General features: G+C 42.1%; 1 protein-coding gene across 1 annotated transcript; it reads left to right on the top strand.

The window, feature by feature from the left end:
- The first annotated feature begins 1,936 nt into the window (after positions 1-1,936).
- On the top strand, positions 1,937-20,047 carry LOC135897294 (uncharacterized). Its single transcript, XM_070526597.1, has 10 exons — positions 1,937-2,238; positions 3,421-3,537; positions 8,880-8,947; positions 12,123-12,266; positions 12,362-12,449; positions 14,345-14,515; positions 14,634-14,843; positions 18,165-18,336; positions 19,076-19,158; positions 19,731-20,047. The coding sequence occupies exons 1-10, from the start codon at positions 2,083-2,085 to the stop codon at positions 20,019-20,021; spliced, it is 1,500 nt and encodes a 499-aa protein (XP_070382698.1). The 5' UTR covers positions 1,937-2,082; the 3' UTR covers positions 20,022-20,047.
- Positions 20,048-24,133: the final 4,086 nt, after the last annotated feature.

Below are 24,133 nucleotides of genomic sequence, written 5' to 3'. Positions count from 1 at the left end.
AGAGTTACACCGCTTATGCAATTCGTCCGCCATTCCGCCAAACCCTTGATAACGTAGAAAACGTAGAAAATGGCACGAGAAAGGGTGCCTGACAATGTAGGTGAATGCCACTTGTTTCGAACTTTCAATCCTATAATTTATACGAAAGTTTGCCGAAGACAAAGCAAAGGCCTGATTGGACTGAGCTGTGTGGCAGGACTTTGCTGTTCTCTGTGAGTTCCATAGTTTCCAAGTAAATTCATTTTAAGTAAGTCTCACGTATATATTTTTACAATTTTTCTCTTGGCTACGCAATGCCGCGAAAAGAATCGAAGCTTAAGCAGCTACAAAATCTTTTAAATGCGGAATACTGCCATTCTGGCAACTACGACAACGCGCGAAACCTTTTCGAAGTCATTTTGTGCGTCGAAAATAGAAGCACAACGTCTAATATAACATTTGTGCAGTATGTTCCTGTGTATGATGGTTCACAGGTTAGTTTGGAATAAATAAGCTGTTTTAGGATAAATAAACTGAGGTGTACTTTGGAATAATACGATTTCATTTTCGTAACGCAGAAGCCTTTTTCTCGCAACACGCGACTCACCAAGAACTTGAAACTTGGAAGCAACGAGTTAATTCATTAGTAATTGGCGCACTATACATAGATTCAGTTCTCGCAAACGAGTAATTAAAACGTTATTCAATTTCTTGAATTTTCTAGCCTGGTACTGAGTAGCCTATGTCTTATAGTTAATTATTCTTTACGAAGTATGTCTGCCTGAGAGCTCTGAATTAGCCAGATTTTGGAACGAGGCGTACAGCGCAGCACTCCTACCGCCTCTATGACGTTGCCAAGGGCAATATGGCTTCAAATGTCTGTCCTCCACCCTATTTTTCTTCCTTTTCTTTCTTTTTTTTTGTAGCAGCGTTTGTTTGCGCAATCAGCACGCCATTACACAAATTCCAAATTCTGTTTTGGTGCTTTGCTCCTTCAGTCGATACCGAAAAAGTACATGCGGCAGAAGAGACTAAGCTTTTGAGATTAATTTAGGTTAGTGAAAGTGAAGTTCTGTTTCTGTGACTGCAAGCGACGATCTCGAAGGCCATGCAAAACCCTCTTACTCGCAATGAGTGGGGTCCAAAATATGACGACTATATATAGTCCACTAAAGCGTGCCTTCAAAGTTTGTTTCTGTTCTTTCAAGGAAGCTGACGCTGTGCGCAGAATTTGAATACCTAATTTTTTAAAACAATGTGTTTATTTCGTGTTTCAGGCTCGCAAAATGGTTTTCGCCTATGCAGTAAGCTTAAGCATTGCTCAAAGCGACGCAAGGACAGGACTTAAGCAATAAAAGCAACGCAGGACACCTTGCCCGCTTAAGTCCTGTCCCTTCGTCGCTTTGCGCAACCACGTTAATTATGTCGAACCAACTGGCTCATTGGGCAATCTTCCTCTATTATAAGCATTGCCTTCGAGATCTGGCTTTGTTATCCAGAAAGCGCCGTCACATGGGGCATGGATTTGCACACCGCTTCAATCGAGCAGCTGAATGCTTGTTTAGTTCTTCGTGATTTGGGAGAGGGAAAGTACGCCTAATTCTGCAGCCCATGTGGGAGCACGGCGCAGCGTATTAGGGATGGGGGCGGGGGATGAAAGATGAGGGAATAGAGGGGGAAAGGGAGAGTAGGTTTCAGGCAGCATACGTCAGCTTCATCCAAGGGGGGGGGGGGTTGCTATCGGTGTAGCGCCTACTTGAACGGCCTGCTTTCCCTTTTTTATTCTTTTGTGTGTCGGCCTTTTTTGTATCTGTGCGTGTGCGCGTGAGTGTGAGTGTGTTGGGCAGGCCTCGTTCCCCTCGCTCCCTGCGTTCGCATGCTCGGTCCAAAGAAGGCAGTACAATCAGCACCAACATCCACTTTTCAAGATGGCCGGCATGGCGGTGAGGATGGTTTATAAGACCCAGTCGTGCGGTTCGTCATTTCAAAGCGTTGTAGTGGCTGCTTCGCGACGATCTGCATCACTTCAACGTCTCACTGCACCTGCGTCGTCTGTAACGCCAGTCCGCTTTTGCAAAGCTCGATTGCGTTCATCGAGGTGACATGACTGCTGTCACATGCCTAGTGACTGTGGGTGCCAATGGGGCTCGGAGGAAGATGCGGCTTACAGAGGAGCCCAATTTGCGTGCTCTCAAGGCATCTGCCAGTGTTTGCAGTCTTCTGGCTGCAGAGATCAACTTTGATACCGACAGATTTCAGGTAAGCTTCACGAATTTTAACCGTTTTAAGCGTAGGTCGGCTGAATAAGCCGATTTTCTCCTACTTGTTCACCGATATTTAAGCAGGCCATGTATACTCACACCCATGTGCACTTACGTTACCGCTCCCAGCCACTCATACTCACCAACACTCACTCGTGTTCTTAGTCACGTCACACCTGCAGCCCCCGTTCACGCTCATACTCGGTCTACTCCCCCTCACTGGCACTTGCTCACACATGCATCTACTCGCACACGCCAACACTCGCTCAATTTCACACTGAAGTAACTGTCACCGACACTCGTTCGTATTCCCATTAAGTCTCGTGTACGGATCAGTTCACACTCACCGGCACTCATTAACGCTGTATCTCAATCCCGTGAAGTCGGCGATGAGTGTAGTGTTGAGTCACTAGGCCGACCTATGGTTATAACGTTCTGAACAACTGAAACTTTAAAACAGTATTGAAAATCGTATATAACTTTTTTTTAGTTCTAAACAAATTGAGAGGGAATGTGTGTACTTCTCAGTTCATAAAAAAATGAGGCTTCATTATTCTTTTATATTCATGTAATACAATTCACAGTCCGGTCAACAGAGAAGCTTGCGAATGAGAAATTACTGTTTTGGATTCTCTGGCGCATTGTGACAATTTTAGTATACTGTTTGTGGAAAGACAGAAATGTGGTACTTTACAGCACCTTGCAATGCTCAGGGGTTCAAACATGATAATGAGCCCGCATGGCGGCCGATGCTTTTTGCCCCAGCGCTGGGAGCTGGGGACACCGAACTTGTGCGTTGTAGTGTTCGATGAAGGTAAGGGTATTTGTCGTGACTCATTGCGACGCATTTGGCCTCCCAACGATCACTCTGATCCCATCTATGGCGCAAAAAGCATCGGCTACCTTGCGGGCGAATTATTGTGTTTGAATCGCTGAGCACTGAGAGTGTTTTAAAGGGATGCAAGTGCGATAAGGTAGTTGATAGAGCAAATTTTATAAATTATAGCACTGTGCATTGTTGAAGGGATGTAAATATTGTACAACTAGCTAAATATCTAAAGGAGCCGGTAAGACATGATAGCAGCTCTTGAGTCTTCTGGGATCATAACGCAGGTCAAAATTGAATATTGTGGTTCGTGTCGTATTGTTTTTCTGATGCAGAATATTATATTTTCTACAGATTTTTGACAAAGACTTCAATGATTTTGTGGATTTGTTGGACGAGGATCCTATCCCTGATATGGCTGTTGTGCGAGTTGTCAAGCCAGTACATGAGGCAGAAGTATGCATTGAAGAGGTGAGTGCTGCACATTGAAACAATTATGGTGCCTTCATTCTTGTGTTGTTGGCATTTGTGTCAAACTGGGCACGCCAGGGCTAACACCTGCCATGTGCAGGAAGCAGCGGCCTAATGAAAGGTATCTAATGATAATATGTACTGCGACATCCAATTTGGACAAGTGCAAGCCACACGTTGGCATTATGAAAGCTCTTGGCAAGAGCAGAGATAAAAAGCACGCAAACTGCTTGAGGCAATAAAGGGTCCCTCACCAGGCCCTATAGGAAATTTTCGTTATGCACTGGAAGTTACTTGTCCTTTAGGGAGCGTTCTGCCGCAAAAAGTTTTCAAGTCGCCTCATTAATAGCAGAGATAGAAATATTTCAGTACCGCGAACCCATGATATTGGAGTCACTCCGCGTTAGCCCCTTCCTGCACGGCTAACTGAATCGCCCGTACTTTGAGCAGATCTTTCGTGACAAGCCGCTGTGCCGGTCACTGCTCTTGCACATATACCGCAAGCAGCTCTTCTATTTCGGCGAAGCGGCCCTGCTTCGCTCCTCTGATACCCTTCCTTGTTGCTTTGCTGGCGAAAATATTCTTCAGTTTGCGGCAGTCCAGCACGCAAGTTTCAGGAACTCCAAACGCTCGTGATGTGGCCCGATTTCCGTCCGTCTCCGCGCACATAACTTTCCTTAAATGCGGCATCATGATGACTCGGCGCGTCTTCGCAGTTGGCGCCTCCAGCTGATTGAATAAACGCAGAAAACGGGAAGACAGGCGGCAGACTAGGTTACACCTGCGCCTGGTTACACGTACAACATGGAAGTCTGCACATGAAGGAAGTTACGGCAGCTAGGCTAGAAGCGCGTAGGAAGAGGCAATTTTTCGATTGCCAATGGCGATATGGTAACGTGGATTTAGGGTCGTACTCGATTCTAACGCGCGTGCAATTTTTGGGCCCGTTTTATCGGAAAAAAGGTGTGCATTAAATTCGAGTAAATATGGTATTTTTCAAAGGAAAAATAAAGTATATAATTGTGTAAAGCTGGTTGGAGAGGGTTTTACATTGCAGGTTGCAATTTTCAAAAATGCTGGTCATAATAATACTAGTGCATTGTTTTATACATTGTTGGATTATCTTGTATTTTGCAATGTAGTATTGCACAGTGAATGTACAGTTGAGCTCCTAATGAAAAGTATGTGCTGATTGCTTGTGACACTGGCCACATTTGTTACTGTAGGCACTGCAGTATCTGCCCATAGCTTTTACATTTGTGGTGAAGCTAATGGTGAATGTCAGCAGCTGATTCCTATGAATGGTATGATTTCCCTTGCAGTACCCTTTAACTATTGTTTCTGCATATTTTGTTAAATTTTTGTTTTATGTGTGTAGATGGGCTGCTTGGTCTGTTCAATTTAATTGTGAAAAATGCAATGCAGATTTATGCACCTGGGCACCCTGATAGCCAAGTTCACATTAAGGAATACTACTTTAGATTATTATAAAAATCGCGGTATTTCACCTGAATGCCAAGAGATCCTTTTCTGAAAAAAAAAAAAGATGCCATGAGGGCACTCAGAACTTTGCACGCGCAAGTGAAAGTATGCTATGCAGAATATTTTACAAGATTATTATTCATACCTAATACTGCAGTATAAAGGCACCAATCTTTCATTACTATTGCAAATAATTTACTGGCAGTTTTCCTATTCCAAGGCACAGATAAAAATTACCAACAGATGCATTGCGATTTTTATTGCACCATACATTACTACACATTTCAGCAGTCGAAATAAAAATATAGTATGTAGAGCATTTCGATCAGAATGAAATTATGTGGGTTGAGGTGCGAAAACCTCAACCTGATTATGAGGTACGCCGTATAGTGGGGGACTCTGGAAACTTAGACCACCCGGGTTTCTTTAACGTGCACCTAAATCTAAGGATACAGGTTTTTCACATTTCGTCCCCATTCAAATGCAGCCGCCGTGGTCGGGGTTCGATCCAGAGATATATGGACCATTTATAGCACGCTTTGATATAAATGAGACGAAGTTTGTTGAACTGAACCTTTGCAGTGACGCACAAATATGTCACCTTTGCAGCAAAGCACATCGCTCAGAATGTTAGACTAGCTTGCCTTTCACATTTTTTTTTTCATCTTTCGGGCTTGTGGGAAGCAAGCCCGTCTAACATGTTGACCGATTTGCGGTGCAGCAAAGGTGAAATAAGTGAATGTTTGTGCAACACGATGATTGTTCAGTTAAACAACATTTTTCTCGTTTATAACAAACCATGCTGCTGCAATGCCTAATCAATGCCGCAATACGTCAAAATGCTTTTCGAACAGCTATTATACATACCTAAGAAGCCCACAATTCTACACTACTTCTTATAGCACAATTAGTTTTTCTTTCGTGGAATTTATCATTGCCTGCATTCTGTTTCTTTCTCCTGGCTGAACACGATGTATATAGCTTTAAAACAATTATAACCGTCATAAAAGATTGCCGATACCCGCCGTGTCTCTTAATGGCTATGGTGTTGCGATGCTAAGCACGAGGTCAATCGACCAAATCCCTGCTATGGTGGCTGCATTTCGATACGGTCGAAATGCGAAAATGCCTGTTTACTTAGATTTAGGTCCATTTTAAAGAACCCCAGGTGGTCAAAATTATTCCAGAGGCCCACACTACCGCATGTCTGATAATCCAAATCCTCACATTTCATTTAGGGCTGCCGCTCCAACGTATTTGAGAATCAGTTCCGCAGGTAAGTTCGTTAAAAACAAGCGAACTGGTACACTTGCGATACATTGACCCAACTGGTAGCCTGTAACAAACTTTGTGTGCACACGATTCCAATTGCGTGTAAAAGCAAACAGGAGTCAGGGGTGCACCATTCAAGTTAACGCCTGTATTTACGCATTGAACTATAAAACAGGTAGGGCTACGATTTAGAAAGTGATCCAGGACTTGAGAGGAGTCGCTCACGCATTTGCATCTTTCTGCTTACTGGTAGTTGTGAGAATGCCAGGTTTGCGACGTTTTGGCTCCATTTCCCAGCTCATCTTGTTTATGGCACAGCTGTTAATCAAATAAAACTTTCCTTTAAAATTCTCTACATTCAGGTGTCCCAGTCCTAAGAGGTAGATAGAAGTCATTGTCAAATAAACAAATCAGTTCATGCTGTCAATACAGAGGCAGCAGTTTAAATGTGTTCTAGTATCTGCACTAGCTGTGCAAATTCATTTTTTAAAAAGGCAGAGTGCTCCAGGTGGACCACTGAGTGTGCCCCCTATACCTGAAGTTGGGAAAAGGCCTTGTCTTGTGCGTCATGCATGCATCTTGCTGTTAAGTTGCTCGAGCATCCTTCAGTGATCCTTGGGACACTAGTACAGAATGACAATATTTGCACTGATGGATTGGCATAGGATAAACCAAGATGTATGCACAGAAATATAAACACGGTCGTTTTATCAGCAATCTCGACGGTATGGTAACAGCAGTGGAAGAATTATATACATCCCTGTACAGTACCCAGAGGAGTCGGAACGCCTTCATTTGAGGCAGTAATGAGCAGGGTACAGAAACTCCTATAACTAGCGATGAGGTCAGAAGGGCCTTGCTAGACATGAAACGGGGTAGAGCGACAGGAGAAGATGGAATAACAGTCGATTTTTTCAAAAATGGAGTAGAAATAATGCATGGAAAACTGGCGTCTCTCTACACGAAGTGTCTATTGACTGCGAGGGTACCATAAAACTGGAAGAATGCAAACATTAGACTAATCCACAAGAAGGGAGACTTAAAGAATTGAAAAATTACAGGTCCATTAGCTTACTCCCAGTGTTATGAAGAAATTGCGGTCACTGACGAAGTCAAGGTGAAAATAACACAGAAACGTCTCGGGACCCGTACGACAAGACGAACTTTCGTCGAACTCTTGACTACATTCCCAGTGTTATATAAAAAATTCACCAAGATAATCTGCAATATAATAAGGGCAACACTGGACTTTAGTCATCCAAGGGAACAGACTGGCTTCAGGAAGGCATACTCTACAATGGATCACATCCATGTCATCAAGCAGGTTATTTAGAAATCCGCAGAGCACAATCAGCCTCTCTCCATGGCTTTCATAGATTACGAAAAAGGCATTTGATTCAGTAGAGATACCAACAGTCATTACATAATCAAGGATTACTGACCGCTTATGCCAATATGTTGGGAAATATCTACAAAGTTTCCACAGCTCCCTTAATTATGCACAAGAAGAGTAGGAAGATACCTTTAAAGAAAGGGGTCGGACAATGAGACACAATCTCTCCAATGCTGTTCACTGCGTGCTTGGAAGAAGTATTCAGGCTAATAAACTCGGAAGGCTTAGGAGTAAGGATCGACGGCGAATATCTTGGCAACCTTCGGTTTTCCGATGACATTGTTCGGTTCAGCAATATTGCAGACGAGTTACAACAAATGGTTCAGGACCTTAACAGAGAGAGCGGAAGAGTGGGGTTGAAGATTAATATGCCGAAGACATAGATAATGATGAATAGATTGGCAAGGGAACAAGAGTTCACGATCACCAGACAGCCTTTAGAGTCTATGAAGGAGTACGTTTACCTAGGTCAACTAATCGCAGGGAACCTTGATCATGAGAAGGAAATTCACAGAAGAATAAAAATGTGTTGTTGTATCGCACATGGCAGACATTGTCAGCTCCTGACTGGAAGCTTACCATTATGATTGAAAAGGAAGGTTTACAATCAGTGCAGTTTACCGGTGCTGACATATGAGACAGAGGCTTGGAGACTGACAAAGTAGCTTGAGGACTAGTTAAGCAACGCGCAAAGAGCGATGGAACGAAGAATGCTAGGCATAATGTTATGAGACAGGAAGAGAGCGGTTTGGATCCCTGAGTGAACGTGTGTAGCCGATATTCTAATTGACATTAAGAGAAACAAATGGAGCTGGGCAGGTCATGTAATTCGCAGGCTAGATAACCGTTCGACTATTAGGTTTACAGAATGGGTACCAAGAGAAGAAAAGCACAGTCGAGGACGGCAGAAGACTATGTGGGGCGATGAAATTGGGTAATCCGCGGGCACTAGTTGGAATCGGTTGGCGCAGGACAGGGGTAATTGGAGATCGTAGGGAGAGGCTTTCGTCCTGCAGGGGACTTAAAATGGGCTGATGACTATGATCGTTCAAATCATGGACTGCATCAGTGACAGTCTAGTCGGTGAGATGTCATGGTGGCACAAGTTTAGGTTTAAGTAAAAGTTTGTTTGAATTCCATTTTGTGTGTCATAGCATTGTGTATCAGACCAACGACACTTATTTGCTCTTTGCAGGAGCCGAGTTTATATGGTCCAGAGAATTCAGCAAGCAGCCTTGATAGAAGTTTCAACATCGCTTCAAGGTACAGAGTGCTGAGCATGGCTCCCATGCCTAACCTTACTAAAGTATAACCAGTCCTTGCTTTGCTTGTGTATCTGCAATAATTTTTGCGGTATTGTGAAATCACAATTAGCTTACATAATTTCCACAATGGGCGGGTCTGGAAGATTGGATTCTGATTTCTACTGTGCTATATAGATGAATTTGCAATATGTATTTGGTATAATGCAGCAGCAGCAAACCGAGATAGGATTTAGTCAACATGAAGAGTGCTCCGCTGTGATGGAAGTTTTCTGGTATTGTCGACAATATGCTACATGCGTGTTATATTGCAGACAACACTGGGAAACTTGCTTTGGTGTATAGGACATCGAGTATATTAAATTCAGAGCAGTAAAACGCAGCTGTCAATATCAGTTCTGGTAGCTTGAAATTATGCTTGTTTGCAACATTTCAACCTAACCACTTTTCTGCTAACAAACTTTCTTTGTGTGCTGCACACTTTCGTTTACACAATAAACTTTTTTAAGAGCAAGTTAAAGGGACCGACAACCGCGCATAACATGCCACGAAATGTGGATGGAATTGAAACGGTGATAATTCATAGATCTTGAATTGAGCATGCCGTTCATGGTTTATGTAGGAAATATAAAGGGGCCCAGAATGTCTAGAAAAACGGCATACAGTGCCACCTTGGAGTGGAACCTTTATACTAAAGTAGACAGCTGACTACGTAAACATGATTTCTGTACATAGGGCAAATATTAGGTGCACCATGTGTATTGCTTAAGTAGAAGAATCGACATTTGGGCGAGTTGCTACTGGTTGAACATTTTCAAGGGGCAGCGCAAGACGATGAAGACAAAAGGCAGGAAACGCACAGGACAGCGCTGAAATGAGAAGGCATACATAAACTTATGTACCACAACCCAAACCCACATGCTCTCCTATCAATGGTATAAATATCAACGTGCAGCCATAAATGCAATATCCTGTAATCTATTGTTGCACTATGTGGCAGTTTAAAAATTCAAGTTCACTGTCACGCAAATTTAATGATGGCATGCTTACACAATGCGATAGTAGGCCTGATATAGTAGGCCTCCTGATATATTAGGCCTCAACAATCTCCCTTGTAGTCCGATTGCTATGCGCGGAATGTGTTGTGGTGTCTTCATAGATTGCAGTGCACCCATGCTCAGAGCAGTGCTACGCGACATGTGGGTAGGCATTGCCCATTAGCGAGCACCTATGCTAGATAGTACCCTAGATGACCAAACAATCAATGTGCTAAGATATGTTGATGATTTTCTAGCCTTTGTGAAGAATTCTCATTTCCAACAAATGGTTCATGATGTACTTCAAGTATTCATTAAATGTTACCCAGGGTTAGATTTTAAGTGCATGCCAGATAAGAACGAGCTACAATTTTTAGATACAAGGCTTAACCGAACTGATAAGCAAGTGTGCGGGATGTTTTGTCCAAAGTCAGAAAAAACAATTTTAAGTTTTAACTCTGCACATTGGAAGTTGGTAAAAAAGGGCATTGCTTTTTCGGTTATATTTCCCGCAATTTCGAAATTCTGTTTTCACCAGACTTCCAAGTTTTTTTTTAAACTGGAGGCGTTTAAGAACGGCACGTTTTCGGGAGGATGCCATCCGCATGACTGTACCGAAGCTTGCTAAGCGTGTAAAATTAGGAGCGCCCACAAGAATGAATAATCCAGAGCTTGCTGACAAGAAAAGTAAAGTAGATATAATTCCATATGTAAACTATCGCACAGCCTCAGGAATGTAGCAGGCAGGTTTGATGTAAAGGTTCTTTCTGCTGCCCCTAACAAGATGATTAAAATTTGCAGTAAGATTGATAGGAAGTTGTACCAGGTTGTCGCCATTCATGCTGGGAAAGGCTACACTGTTAAGCACACCTCCCCACCTGTACACTGTAGAATGGCAGTTGTTTATGAGCTTCCTTTTTCCTGCAGTCCCGTCTATATCGGCGGAACAGGCCGATGCCTAAACATTAGATTATCAGAGCATAGGCGCTCGCTAAAGGGTAATGCCTACCCGCATGTCGCGCGGCACTGCTCTGATGGGTGCACTCCAATCTATGAAGACACCACAATACGTTCCGCGCATAGCAATCAGTCTACGAGGGAGATTATTGAAGCCTACTATATTGGGGAAAAAAGATTGCGTTGTGTAAGCATGCGATCAATAAATTTGTATGACAGTGAATTTGAATTTTAAACTGCCTCATATTGTAGCATTAGATTACAGGATTTTGTGTCTATGCCTGTGCCCTGACATTTATGCTATGATGGGAGAACACGTGGGTGTGGGTGGTAGTACATAAGTTTGTGTATGCCTTCTAATAAAGTTTGTTGTGATTTCATAGTTATGAGTTCAGCGCTGTTCTGTGTTTTTCCTGCCTCTTGCCATCTTGCGCTGTCCCTTCATGATGTATGTCTTAACATCAGCATATTATTTAGGTGTTTACGCTTTTTCATGTGGAATTTATGATCTAAAAGAATGTAACACATAGATGGCGTTACTATCGTAGTAATGAGTGAAACCCCAACACCATGGTGAGCTGTGGCAACCCTCATTGTATGGCGGCGCACATGAGGGCTTTTGTACGCGTGCAAGTTTGCGAATAAGTACCCCAAGTTCTCTGGTCTCCTTGTGAGATGCGAAATGCGATAGGTTTATGCTATCAATGGGTGCCAGCTCGACATGACTAGCACTACCTGGAGATCCTGCCGGCTCCCAACAACGCCAGCGTAGAATAACTATTGCGCTTGCTTATCAATGTTTCCAGCATGTTTCCCCCATACAAATTCATAATACATTCGCGACTGCAGATCAATAAGTTTAGATGCGGAAAATGTGGAACATCTTGTGCTTTCACTGTGGCATTGGACATTCTGACCAGTAAGGTTTATATTGCGCTAAACATCTTTCAAAACTAGTACCGTAAAAAGTGGTTGTCGGTCTCTTTAAGGAGTGATAGTAAAACCTAATATCAGATTGTTGAGCAGATACCAACATATTACACAACGGTTGTATAATACCACTGGTGCGCTTAGTAGCTTGACCTTTGAAAACATTGTTATTCGCCCTGATAACATGAGAACTATGAGCAGTTTTGTTGCTGTGTAGTAGCAGTAATTAATTCTGCGTTTGTTGCTGTTTAGCCAAGAGGACGATGATGGGATGGCTTTTGCTCTCCCAGACCTTCATTTCCTCAATGGTGTAGTGAAGGAGAACATACCAATAACATCATACATCACAACAAGGATTGTTGACTCCTTATTTCAAGAAATGATTGCACACACAGTGTGAGTAAACTTGCAAGCAGAAATTTAAAAATCACTTGCAATATTTATTTACTTTTAGAAAGATGTACTATTGCAGAAAGTTAAATATTTTGCAGGTATCCGTCGCACAAGTTTTACCAGGGCGCTGCATCCATGTTAGTGTGCCGCTACCCAGAGCTTGCTGACCCGTGTGGCAGTGGACATGTGAGTGGTATCGCAGAATACCTGTGTATTTTTTCCTTTTGTTGTTGGGCTGGGATACCAATGCATGAGTTATGTTGTTTTCCTAATCTGCTCAGAGTAAGTGATCTCCTTTGTGATGAAGCTTTAAATATACATATATGTAATGAAATAGCCGTTAGTAATCAATGGCAATATAGGTTAAAAGGAAGTCACATAGGAAGACTGGCGAGTGCTTACCCAAACTATCGCAAGTAATTTACAGTGCTGGAAGCTGCTGGACTCCTTAGCCAATGAGAAGGCTGAATGCCCCTCGAGATGTGTTCATCTGCACCGCATCGTCTGCTGAGCGGCTGCTGAATTTTGCTGTACATGATGTGCATGCGCAAAGGTCCTAACACATCATCTATTCTTGTAACGTATCTTGTACCAAGCGATGACAACTCTCTAATTTTGCCATTAATTGAGTAGTAGCATGTGGAACTATTAGATACTGCGCAAGGATATTGCTTGTGTATGCCTCGTACCTTCGGTAGCTCTGAAAAGTACCTGTAAGGTGGAGGATATAGTAACTAGCGAGTGCTTATTTTAGCCAAGCTAGAATACATACAGAGCAAGAAGGCTGCACATTAGAAGCATTAAGAGCCAGCTATTTTGAGACCTGGTATTTAATTGCTTAGTATTTTACATTAGATGGTATTTGTGCATGCTCTTTTTTATTTCCCTGGTCGTTCTGCGTTAATCCTGTATTTTAGTGCTTTTTCAACATATCAAAGGCGGTACTCTTTGGTGATCACTTTTGAAGATAGATTCGCTTTCGCGATATACGGCACTGGATGCGTCGTACGGCAGACAGCGCTCTTGGCACAGTACCACAAACTCTGCCAGTCATATATGTGAAGACAATTAACTGTTGCGACTGAATCCGTTAAAGTCATTTTCATAGGTGTGAGGAAAAAACACAAGTTAGTAGTATTTATGTGCTGTGCCAGCATAGAGCTTATGTTAGCTGGCCAAACATGTGACTCAGAAGCCTAATCTTTCTTTGCTGCTATATGAGAATATCTGAAATATTGAACACAAACCGTGATGCATCATATTAAGTTTACAAAAAGTACACCAGCTGTGTTCTGTAGACTATACAGAATTTGCCAATATCTCTTGTGATGTACAGCAGTGAAAGAAAATTTACTAATTGGGTTTTAACTCATTTTGGGGCATATTGCAACTTATAATTTGTAGCCAATGAGTTCACAAGGCATATTCACCTGAAGTGATTTCTCGGATTACACCAGTTTCAGGATATTCATTTCAAAAGTGGGCAAAGAAGTACATCGGCGTTTTGTTTATTTTTTGTGCTCTATATAGTGCATAAAATGGTGTTTTCTTTAAAAAGTGAAACGTTACATGTTTTACATCAAACCCGCCTCATAATTTGTTGCAAGTAGATATGCCTTGCAATTGCACTGACTACAAGCCATAAGGTTCAATATTGGTTGTAAAGTAATTTCTTAAAAACTGAACGAGAATTATTCAATTATGTATTTTGATGTAACGTGTAGCTTATGTCCACCTCATTGAGCAATCAAGTTAAAATATTACGAATGTGCTGTCACAATTGTTAAAAATTTTGTATATGCAAAAAGAACAAACTTCATTATAGGAGCTGCTGGCACGCTGTATCCTCACAATAATTTGATGTCTTCTGTTGGTCATTTATTGCAGAGCATTGAGTGCTATACGGCAGTCATTGGACTAGGATGAAATACGTTTTGTGTAGTGACTGTATATATATATATTTTTTCTTTTTTGGGTAATGTGCTAAGGTGTTTTGAACCAAAAGGGGCTTTCTTGCTTCACTTCAGTCATGAAAGCGAAAGAAGGAATGCTGGTTTCTTAAAGATTATTTGAAATTGCAGGCTTCTTGGGTTGTGATGCTGCGGCAAAAGTTCAAAAATGAACGACGGAAGCTGGCCACGGATAGAGTGGTAATTAACCGACAGAAGTATGGCACTGCAGCAAAGCGGCCAAGAACATCCAATGGTGCTGCTCCCGAAGTATTGCAGCGTGGAAAAGTGGGACCCGTTTTGGTAAGGGCATCATACTGCACGTTCTACCTAAATACTCGTTAAAGGATCGCTATTCCATTAATTACATCTATCATTCCATTCCATCTTGAGAAGATGCATTTCATGTTTCGATGTGCAGTCACAACGTTTGGTGCCCAGTGGTGAAGACAGCTGCAGTCTTGCGCACCATGAAGCCTGGCTGGTTGCCGAATGTAAAAAGGCAAACCCTGACAGGCCGCAAATGCTCTCCAGGCTGCAACTGACACACTCTGCGAGGGTTAAGGAACTGTGCCGGATGTCACCTGTGGTAGCCATGGAGAAGTATCCGTACCTGGCGGACATAGAATGGGTGCGTGCTTTCATTACATATCTCATGTGTCATGAACTATCAGTGAAAAGCTTTTGGAGGTTTCGGCAAGTAACGTGGCAGCTTAGCTGTACTTCTAAATAAATATTATTCTCAGGCGCAAGAAAGTTCCTCTGATCTTGCTATTTGCATGCATAAAGTGCAGTCGGGTATGTGTGCTTCTCCTAGAGCACAAGCACATCAGCCGCTACACCGCAAAAAAATAAATGCATATAAATGAGACATTTGAGGACCATGCTATTGCCATGCACACATTGTTCTGCTTGCCAAATGTTGCGTTATTGTGATGATGAAGCAGAGAGTACCAAACTCGCCAATTTTAATGGGCAGACGCAGAAAAAACAATGCATGCATAATACTGTTAGCGATACAATAAAACTGAAAGGTGGGCTAGTTGGTTTGACTTCATTGTGGAAAGTTTTGTGCACACTGAACGAAGTCGACAAGAAAAGGACCCAGACCAGCGCAGACTGACAACTGAAGTTTTATTCCTAAATACAGCCCGTATATACCCGCGGGACTAGTCACAATGATCAGCACGCATGGGTAACAGAGCATCCGTTCCACATAATAACAACACTCATAACATCATAATAGAACACTATCACCTAATATTGAGCACGTTGATTTCACTATCGTACAAAGCGACAGATGGCTGGCTAACACATGCTCCCTGTATTCTAGATATGGGCCAAAATTGTACAATTTCTCTTGTCTGGTAAGGACAAACGTACAAAATAGCAGTTTTGTCAAGCAGTGGTTTACGCTGCTCAATGAACATTGTGCGCAGCGCATCGCCAAATGCATATAGGGCCTTCCCTTCAAGCTGGCCAACTACTCTAACCTTTCGTGTATGCCTTGGCCAGTATGACCGAGGTAGTGCTGCCTACACGTGAAAGAAATTTTCTATACCACATTTTGTTTACATTTTCAAAACTGGTGCACGTGATGCACCTGGCACTTATTAGTGGTATATAAACTTCCTTTCAAGTGTGGCCATCACTATGTCGGTCAGGCTAGCCGATGCAAAGTTAAGAGAAGAGAACACTTGGCCAGCTTGAAGGGAAGGCCCTGTAAGCATTTGGCCATGCACTGTGCACAACGTTCATTGAGCATGTGTAAACTACTGTTTAAAAAAAAACACTATTTTGTATGTTAGTCCTAATCAGACAAGAGAAACTGCACAAGCTTGGCACATATCTAGAATACAGGGAGACTGAGTTAGCCAGCCGTCTGTCGCTCTGTATGAAAGTGAAATCAACTTTCTCAATATTAGACGATAGTGTTCTACTATGATGTTATGTGTGTTATCATGTGGAACGGATTCTCTGTTGTCCATGCGTGCTGATCATGTGACGAGTCTCGTGGGTATATATGGGCTGTTTTTATGAATAAAACTTCAGTTGTCAGCCTGCACTGGTCTTTGTGTCCTTTTCTTGTTGACTTCATTCAGTGTGCACAAAATTTTCCACTATTGGCGATGTCATAAACATATCGGTCCTAGTGAAAGAAACATCAAATATCTAAACTATATCATTGAAGGACATTTTATCATTTTCTGTTTGGGCATGTTATCATTTTACCTAATGAGCACCAAAGAGCACTCAGTGCTCTTGGTATGCCCTTGTTACAGCTGTGCATCTTCTATGCCACTGATTCTCCTCTTAAGCAGTGAGAGCAACAAAAATTTGACAGTATGTGCGTTATCAGCTCGCATGCAAGGTTCTGACAGGGGGAACGCTAGTTAGCTCTAAGCTCTGGCTTTCCTTGTTTCCGACAGTTGCAGAATGCTTTTGCAATATGAAAGGGTTCTGAACACATTGCGCATGGGAGCCTCGCACCATGCAAACCTTTTTCATGCTGCCAATTCTTCTTCGTTGACCTTATAAATCTCCTCGCTCACCTTGCATCAGTTGTCTTGCATTATTCAATGCTTCTTTACTTAAACACCTTCTTGTGATCTATAGGGAGCTGTGTCCTGCGTAAATTTCGAGTTGGTACCTGACTGGTTTGATGGCTCTGTACACAATAGGGCCACTTCAATGCAAAGTCCTTAAAACTTGTGCCACAATAGGCAATATTTCATAACTGAATGTGCTATGGTTGAATGTATTGCAGTAACCTTGTGCAATGTCGTATTTTTTTATTCAAGCAAATCAACGAAACTAGATCACCTGCCTAAAAAAATCACGGATGCTTCACGGATGCTTCGATAGAGTTTTCACAGAGCCCCACGTTTGTCCAGTCCTCCCTATTTTACGTGCTTTAAATGCATGTCGGAGAAATATCTCACACTGGTTTGTGTGATGCCACTGCTACTGCTGGAGGAAGGCTTCTGGGAAGCGTAACTGAAATGCGAATGTAATTTGTAGCACTATTTAAGGATTGACATTTTGAAAGTAGTGTTTGTGTTTAGGTTTGTACGCAGTAGACATGACCGTGTTACTGCTCGGTTTGTATTTTACAATTGAAATATGTGCCCTGAAGTGAATAATTGATTTCTTTAGACTGCGATTTCTCGTGCAAGTGATGACCACCACTTCAAATATTCCACATTACAATGCCGAATTGCAGAATATGCACCCCTTGAGATAAAAAAAAAGGATAGAAATGAACCGGAAAAAGCTATTGGGAAGCCCACTGCAAGAATACTGCAAGAAAACAAAGCCAATAAACAATAAATCAAGGAAAGAACAGAAGAAATAACCAACTGTAATATTAATGACAAGTGAAATCAAGATGAGAAAAAAGACTCGTAAAACCCAAAACTTTTGTATGACAATGATAGCAATGAAGTTGCGATGCTTTATACCTGTTTAGCTACGGTGGCAGCTCTCCTCTTGTTCACTTTCATGGACGTTTGTGTATCTGTAGTAAACTTAGCTGTCAGAGTGTCACCCAATAATCGTCACTCACGGTCATACATACAGGTGTGGAAAATACTGTCAACAGCAGGCATTGCACTGTATATGTAAGCTCGTGAGCGAGAATCTGAGGAACTGAAGGGCTCGATATATTGCTAGCAGGAAGACGACTGCTTGAATAAAACACTTGGACTGCTCTGTACTCATATGCATAAACGGTGCTGTCTAATTCGTTTTTGTTTGCTTCATCTTTCAGTGCAGTCAGTTCATTCTTGCAATTCATCTCTACAGTTGCAATGTATTATGCACTGATGCAATCGGCCTGCAGTTGAAGTCCATTATACTCTTGCCTACTTTAGCGGTGGTTTCGATCTGTGACGTTTTGATTGTATGTGAGCTTAGAAAGTATAGTGCATGTTTTATTTCAACTATATTTCAGTTCCTTGAAGACTTCAACATCCTTATAAAGAAGGATGGCGCAAAAAGTGTTGAAAGCGGCTTCGAGAAGACGCAGTGCCTCGCTTTGAGAGGAGTATTGGGGGCCAAAAAGAAAGACATAACGCGTGTTATTGAGGCCCACACTTCAAGTGGTTCAGCAAGGCGCAGGAAGCGTAAGTGACAAGTGTGCACCAAAATCTTGATATGCTTTCCATTGGACTTTGCTTGCTAACCTATTTGCCTGCGATTTGCGGCTATTTAGGTTTGCACAGCTGCAATTCTGCTCTTCTATTTTAAGACCAATTCGAATCATGAGTGAACTTAAAGGAAGGGGTGGGGAGAGATAGGACATTACTGGTCACTGATGTCCGACAAGCAGTAGCGCTGTTTGGCTGTCTTTTTGCAAAATATGCTGAACAGTAACTATGGTTCGACGAACAGAACAAATTGAGCTGCCAGTTGATTGTTTGACAATTGCAGAAGCAGTAACACACAAAGAAGGTCTTACAGTTCAAGCGCAGACCATCTCGTTGCTAAAAATCTGACCATTGTCACTAATTGAAACTAATCATTGTCACTAATCAGCTGTGCCATTTAATGGCACAGCTGGTAGAGCCTCCCTGTTCTTTTTCAAAGATTGTACTAGTACTATCAACTGGAAGTTGTTAAACTGGTGCATCAAATACATCATAGATACATACCATACTTAAAGCATTAAAAATTAATTATTGGGTAATCATGTAAAGTCGCTTTATTTACCATTACAAAGTGACAATCCAAGTACCACGCATGCTGCCTCTGTCTGCTTGATACAAAGGTAGTAAAGAAAGGCGAAATTCATAAAGTGAAGCATCACTCTATTGTGTTTTGGGAAGGCAAAAGGTCATGACTTCATGTTTTTTTTTTCTTCAGATATACGGGCTGTGCGAATCCTGCAGCTCCTATCCAAAATTTTAAACGAGCCCAAGGCAGTCGACACAATGTTTGTGCATATGGTAAGTTTGCTAATGTTCCACATAACGATGTAAGACAAGTCTTGCAATTTACATAATTTATAATACTATCGGTATAATTTCTCATAATTTTAGTGACGTATAATTCCAATTTATAGCAATCGTATCACATTTGTTCTACGGCATTTGACACATTCGTGTAAACGCAAATGCGCTCATTGGAAGAGCTTCTCTGTTGCATAGAACTAGCATAATTCACTGAATTTTGATTCTCTGTGTACGTAACTTCTAAAAATAAATTTAATCGAAAATTGGCTACAGGTAAATTGCCGACAAAAAGGATTGAAGAAAACCTACAAGATATGATTTTGTATCTCTTTAAGTCATGTTGCCACTGTGTTGGTCTGCAGGCAAAGGAAAGACTACATTTCAGATTTATTTCTTTTAATTTACGGATTGAGGTTAGCCTATTAAACGACACATGTGCACTGTTCATTTGAAATGATAACAATTCTGGAAGTAAACAGGGCATTGTGGTCTTGTCAGTAGAGTAAGCTTTTAGTAGTCCCATATTAGTGGAGCAGAAGGATTAGTGTACTTTCGTCTTCCTACAGGATGAAGACAAGCCATGTACACCCTGCGTTGTGTACTGCGGCAATACCCTTGAAGCTGCTGATGAGCTCTTCTTGTTTGCCGAGAAGAGGCAGCTGGCTAGAGTCATCGATGCACAGGAGGGCACCACTGCCATGATGGCTGCCTATTGGGCTTTTGACTTCAGTTACGCCAAGCAAGCATATAATATATCCTGTGTGTTAGAGCACCTCTTTCTAAATGTGAATGTATCACTCCCAAAATGTGTTGCAAGAAGGTTTATTTCAGCTCATAAAGCGGAATACGAGAAGTAAGGTACAAATAAATTAGCTGTTCGTACTCTGGTGTATTAAATCTTTTGTTTCTTGCCCCACAAGCAGGCTCGTCCACTAGAAACAATGCAGCATGCTTCTACAAAGCTTTTCAAAGCACCCTTACACCCTTATGACAAACTGCTCAAAACACCCTTGCACCCTTTCAACACTGCAATACACCCTTGCACCCTCACAGAAATATCCTGAAAACACCCTTGCACCCTTTACACGAAGGGTGTTATACTGTTCAAAGCACCTTCCAACTTAAGGGTGTTACTTCAATCAATAATACCCAGCATAAGGGTGTGATGGCTCATTTAAAAACCCTTTTAAAGGGGTGCTAGGGGGTTAGTTATAGACACTCAAAAAAACCCTTCGGGGTGTAAATTATTTTACAGTGTAGACTAAAAGGCGTTTGACAAATGTAACGGCTTTCTATAAATGACCTGCACCGTTATTAAGTGCAAACCTGGTTCGTATCGGCGTATCTATATTGACGATGGAAAGCTCCTCTGCTTTTAGCTGCCATGCGATCGGCTGCAGCAAAAGTAAACTCAAGCCCGACTTTCCACTTAATGGCTGCGAAAATGGGGCGAGGTTCATTAATAAAAAAATGTGAACTTCAATGTATGTATCTTGATATATAGGTAATCAAGCGGTCGCCAAAATAAAGTACGTGTAACGACTCAGTATCATCATGCGTGCAATATAGACATGCTCGCTGATTCGTTTTTTCTTAAGAATAATACTGGAATGGATCCCGCTTCAGGAGAATCTTGTTACCATACCTGATAAAAATCTGTCCATTTTCTTTTCCCTGTGACGTGATGCACACAAGTAAACATTTTATCTCATTGTGCGATTACGGGCGCGTCTCATGCATCTCCCTGTCTGCAAATAGCTTGACCTCACTGTGAGTGCACCGGTTATCTGCTGTACACCAAAAGCGGGCCCTGGTTAGCAAGAAACTATGAGCTGGCCTCATCACTCTGCATAGGAGCGGTTGCCGTATCTAAATTGCTGCCATCACCATTCCTGCATATTAACATTTTCTGATGTGACGGCATTTACGGATTGTGCGTTGAAGATAACAGTTCTCGATATACTGGCACGGTAACGTAGCATTGTTGCCGAGTACATGACGCCTATAATTCAGCATATAGTGCTTCCTAAGAATGGCATAATCATAGAGGAAACAGCAACTAAAAATTCGTTGCCTTTTTAAAGCAAATATCTCACCACAGACAAAGGACATAATCCCGCTGCCGAAACAGCATTTCGCCTAAGAGACTCCTCTTCACAAAAACATTTGCTCTGTTATGAATTGAATGTACTTAATTTTCATCCATATATACCATAATCATAAACGATATACAACCAAAATTTTGTCTACAACTCTCAGCAATATTCACTTGTAGCTCCTAAATTCAGATGAGGGTGGAATGAAAAAAATAAGAAACACGCCTTACCTTACTTCAGGTGCTTGGCAAAAAACTCCAGCGGGTCGAAATTATTTCTCATATTTCCCTTACAGCGTTCTTCAAAAGCCATTCTGCTGCCTAGGGGCCTAGGGATCAGAAATATATATATATATATATATATATATATATATATATTTATATATATATATATATATATATATATATATATATATATATATATATATATATATATATATATATATATATATATATATATATATATATATTATCGCAGTGCGAATGTGCGAAGCGTGCACAGTACGTAATTCATTGCGCAATGACTTCGCTTTTCCGGCGCCCCCCTTTGCTGTTCTGAATTTGAGAAGACATAGTTTTGCGTGTCTGTGTGGTTCATCACAGCATAAAGTTGGTGCGGTAAAGGTAACTATAGAAAGCAACAAATAAAACAAAAAGGATATCTCTTTTATTGAGGTCCTATGAGATTTTCTATAAAGCCGGATAATTTATAGTGTTGCCCTTTTTGCAGTCTCCGTATCTAAACGTACATACACACCTTCGTCAATGGTCAAATGACGCATGCACGTTCAATGTACAATCTAGAATCGTACGTGCGTACGTACGTACAATCTTCCGGGTATGATAAAAAAAAAGACGTGCTAGGAGCTCACTTACAGACGTTTAGGCCGATATATTAGGCTTAAACATTTTTTTTTTACTCCACACAGCGCACGTAGCATTGAGCTATGCACGTTCGGTGATTATTGCGTCTTATTCGCTCCCAGCTCTACGAAAATGACGCATCCCGAGGTTCCGTCGACACCTAGTCACTGCGACTGCCCAAGTTACACGCCCCGTGCATTCACATTTTTGCAAACGAAGTGTATTGCTAATCGTGCATTACACGAGATCCACACACATTAACACTGCTTTCCCACTCTTATATTAGTCCATGGCATCGCTATTTTTCACCCTGCATTTTGTCACGCCACAACAAACGTCATGCATGTCCGAAGAACAACTGATATTTCTGTCCTTCATCCCACCGTGCACCACAAAGCACCACGATGAACGATTCCGCAAGTAAAAAAAAAAAACAAGCATTGCCAGCTTCTCATCACCGAGTTTACCACACATGCATGTTAACCGCTGCACAATACTTCTAACCTGAAAAAGAGCATAAATTAATGCAGAAACTCCCGAATTGCACTTGTTAGATAATGCGCAAGCATTATTTCAAGTCGCTCATCTTGGACTCATGTAGGGAATCATTGATTGAAGGGCCAAGTTACTCACACCGCGGCTCACTGTGTCAAGGGTGACGCAATGTGTAGCAAGTATTGCAATCACGTGGTGCAATAACCTCATTAGTGAACATTAATTAGCATTTATTCGTCGACGCTCTGTGACATATTCTTGGGGAGGTTATTACCGTGTATTTTTTATACATTTGATGGTACTGTTGGTCGTGCTACATTGTTCTATGCCACACCCCCTACACCCTCCCTCCCAACGCAATACATGGCGGAGATGCAGCCAAAGCGTGGCTTAAAAAGGAGTATCCCTCAACTCAAAACCTGATGAAATCAATTTTCGGCATTATTACATCCCGAGCTTCGACCAACGTGCAAGAAAACTGTTTTAAGGAGGTCTTCATTACTCGTTACTGCGGAGGACACTCTAGATAGTTATTCCTTTTCAGAAGTGGCGATGGCGTGTACTTGTTTTCCTTTATATTTAGAAAGCGACACGCAATAATTTGGGTATTTGCTTGCAGCAATTGAAGTGTTTAGACATTTAACCCAATTCTGTGAGTGGCTCCTCCATAATTATGCGGAAAAAAATATATATATATAGGGAAGGGAAGCGTAGCAGGGGACGGCAGAAAGTTACGTGGGTGGGTGAGATTAAGAAGTCTGCAGGGACAACATGGCCACAAGTTGTTCATGACTGGGGTAGTTGGAGAAGCATGGGAGAGGCCTTTACCCTGCAGCGGGCGTAACCAGGCTGTTGATGATGATGCAGATAATGATGATGACGGTACGCGGTAGTATGGATATGGCGGACGCCAAGCAGGCGCGTGAGTTTGCGGAAGAGGTTACATTCGCACTGTCGGCCGTGATCGGTCGTAGCAACGCTGCCACATCCGAAGCTCGAGATCCACCCCATAGAGAAAGAAATTAAACAAGAGGGTACACTCGGGCGAAAACTGGCCACAGGAAATACGTCACGCTGGTATTAAGGCCGACCGTTTGCTGCCTCGAGCATAAAAAATTTAAATGAATGAGCGTGAATGAATTAAACTTCGCGGCTTAACAACTTCTGTTGCCAAGCGACAGGCGAATCAGCGAATGACGAGCCAGATGCATGCGTTATTCGTCAGACACACCGCCCATGCGATCCAGAGCGGCTGCGCATCTGAGAGTTGTCGTGTTCGGCGACCCGCCTGCCTGTTTTTCTTTTTGTAGATTTAGCCTGGTTTGGTGGGCTCCCAGCGAATTCTTGCGTTCGACAGTCTGCAACGCATTTCAAGTAATAAGGCTTACGGCACGGCGCCTATGGTAGACTTGCGACGCTATTAAAGAAAATTAGTGCGGCCTTCGCGGCGCAGTTAATTTGAAATAATCACTCGTACTGGGACGTGCTTGCGGCGCCTTCTATGAGCCCGAATAT

This window comes from Dermacentor albipictus, chromosome 10, assembly GCF_038994185.2.
Source record: "Dermacentor albipictus isolate Rhodes 1998 colony chromosome 10, USDA_Dalb.pri_finalv2, whole genome shotgun sequence".
NCBI lineage: Eukaryota > Metazoa > Arthropoda > Arachnida > Ixodida > Ixodidae > Dermacentor > Dermacentor albipictus.
This window is presented reverse-complemented; position numbering and strand designations above follow the sequence as displayed.

What these genes read in the sequence shown, in the direction of transcription:
- LOC135897294 (XM_070526597.1), top strand. Translation starts at nt 2,083, where the DNA reads ATGACTGCTGTCACATGCCTAGTGACTGTGGGTGCCAATGGGGCTCGG. An exon ending in TTGATACCGACAGATTTCAG is followed by an intron (nt 2,239 to 3,420) that starts GTAAGCTTCACG and finishes TATTTTCTACAG; the next exon opens with ATTTTTGACAAAGACTTCAA. An exon ending in ACCCGTGTGGCAGTGGACAT is followed by an intron (nt 12,450 to 14,344) that starts GTGAGTGGTATC and finishes TTGAAATTGCAG; the next exon opens with GCTTCTTGGGTTGTGATGCT.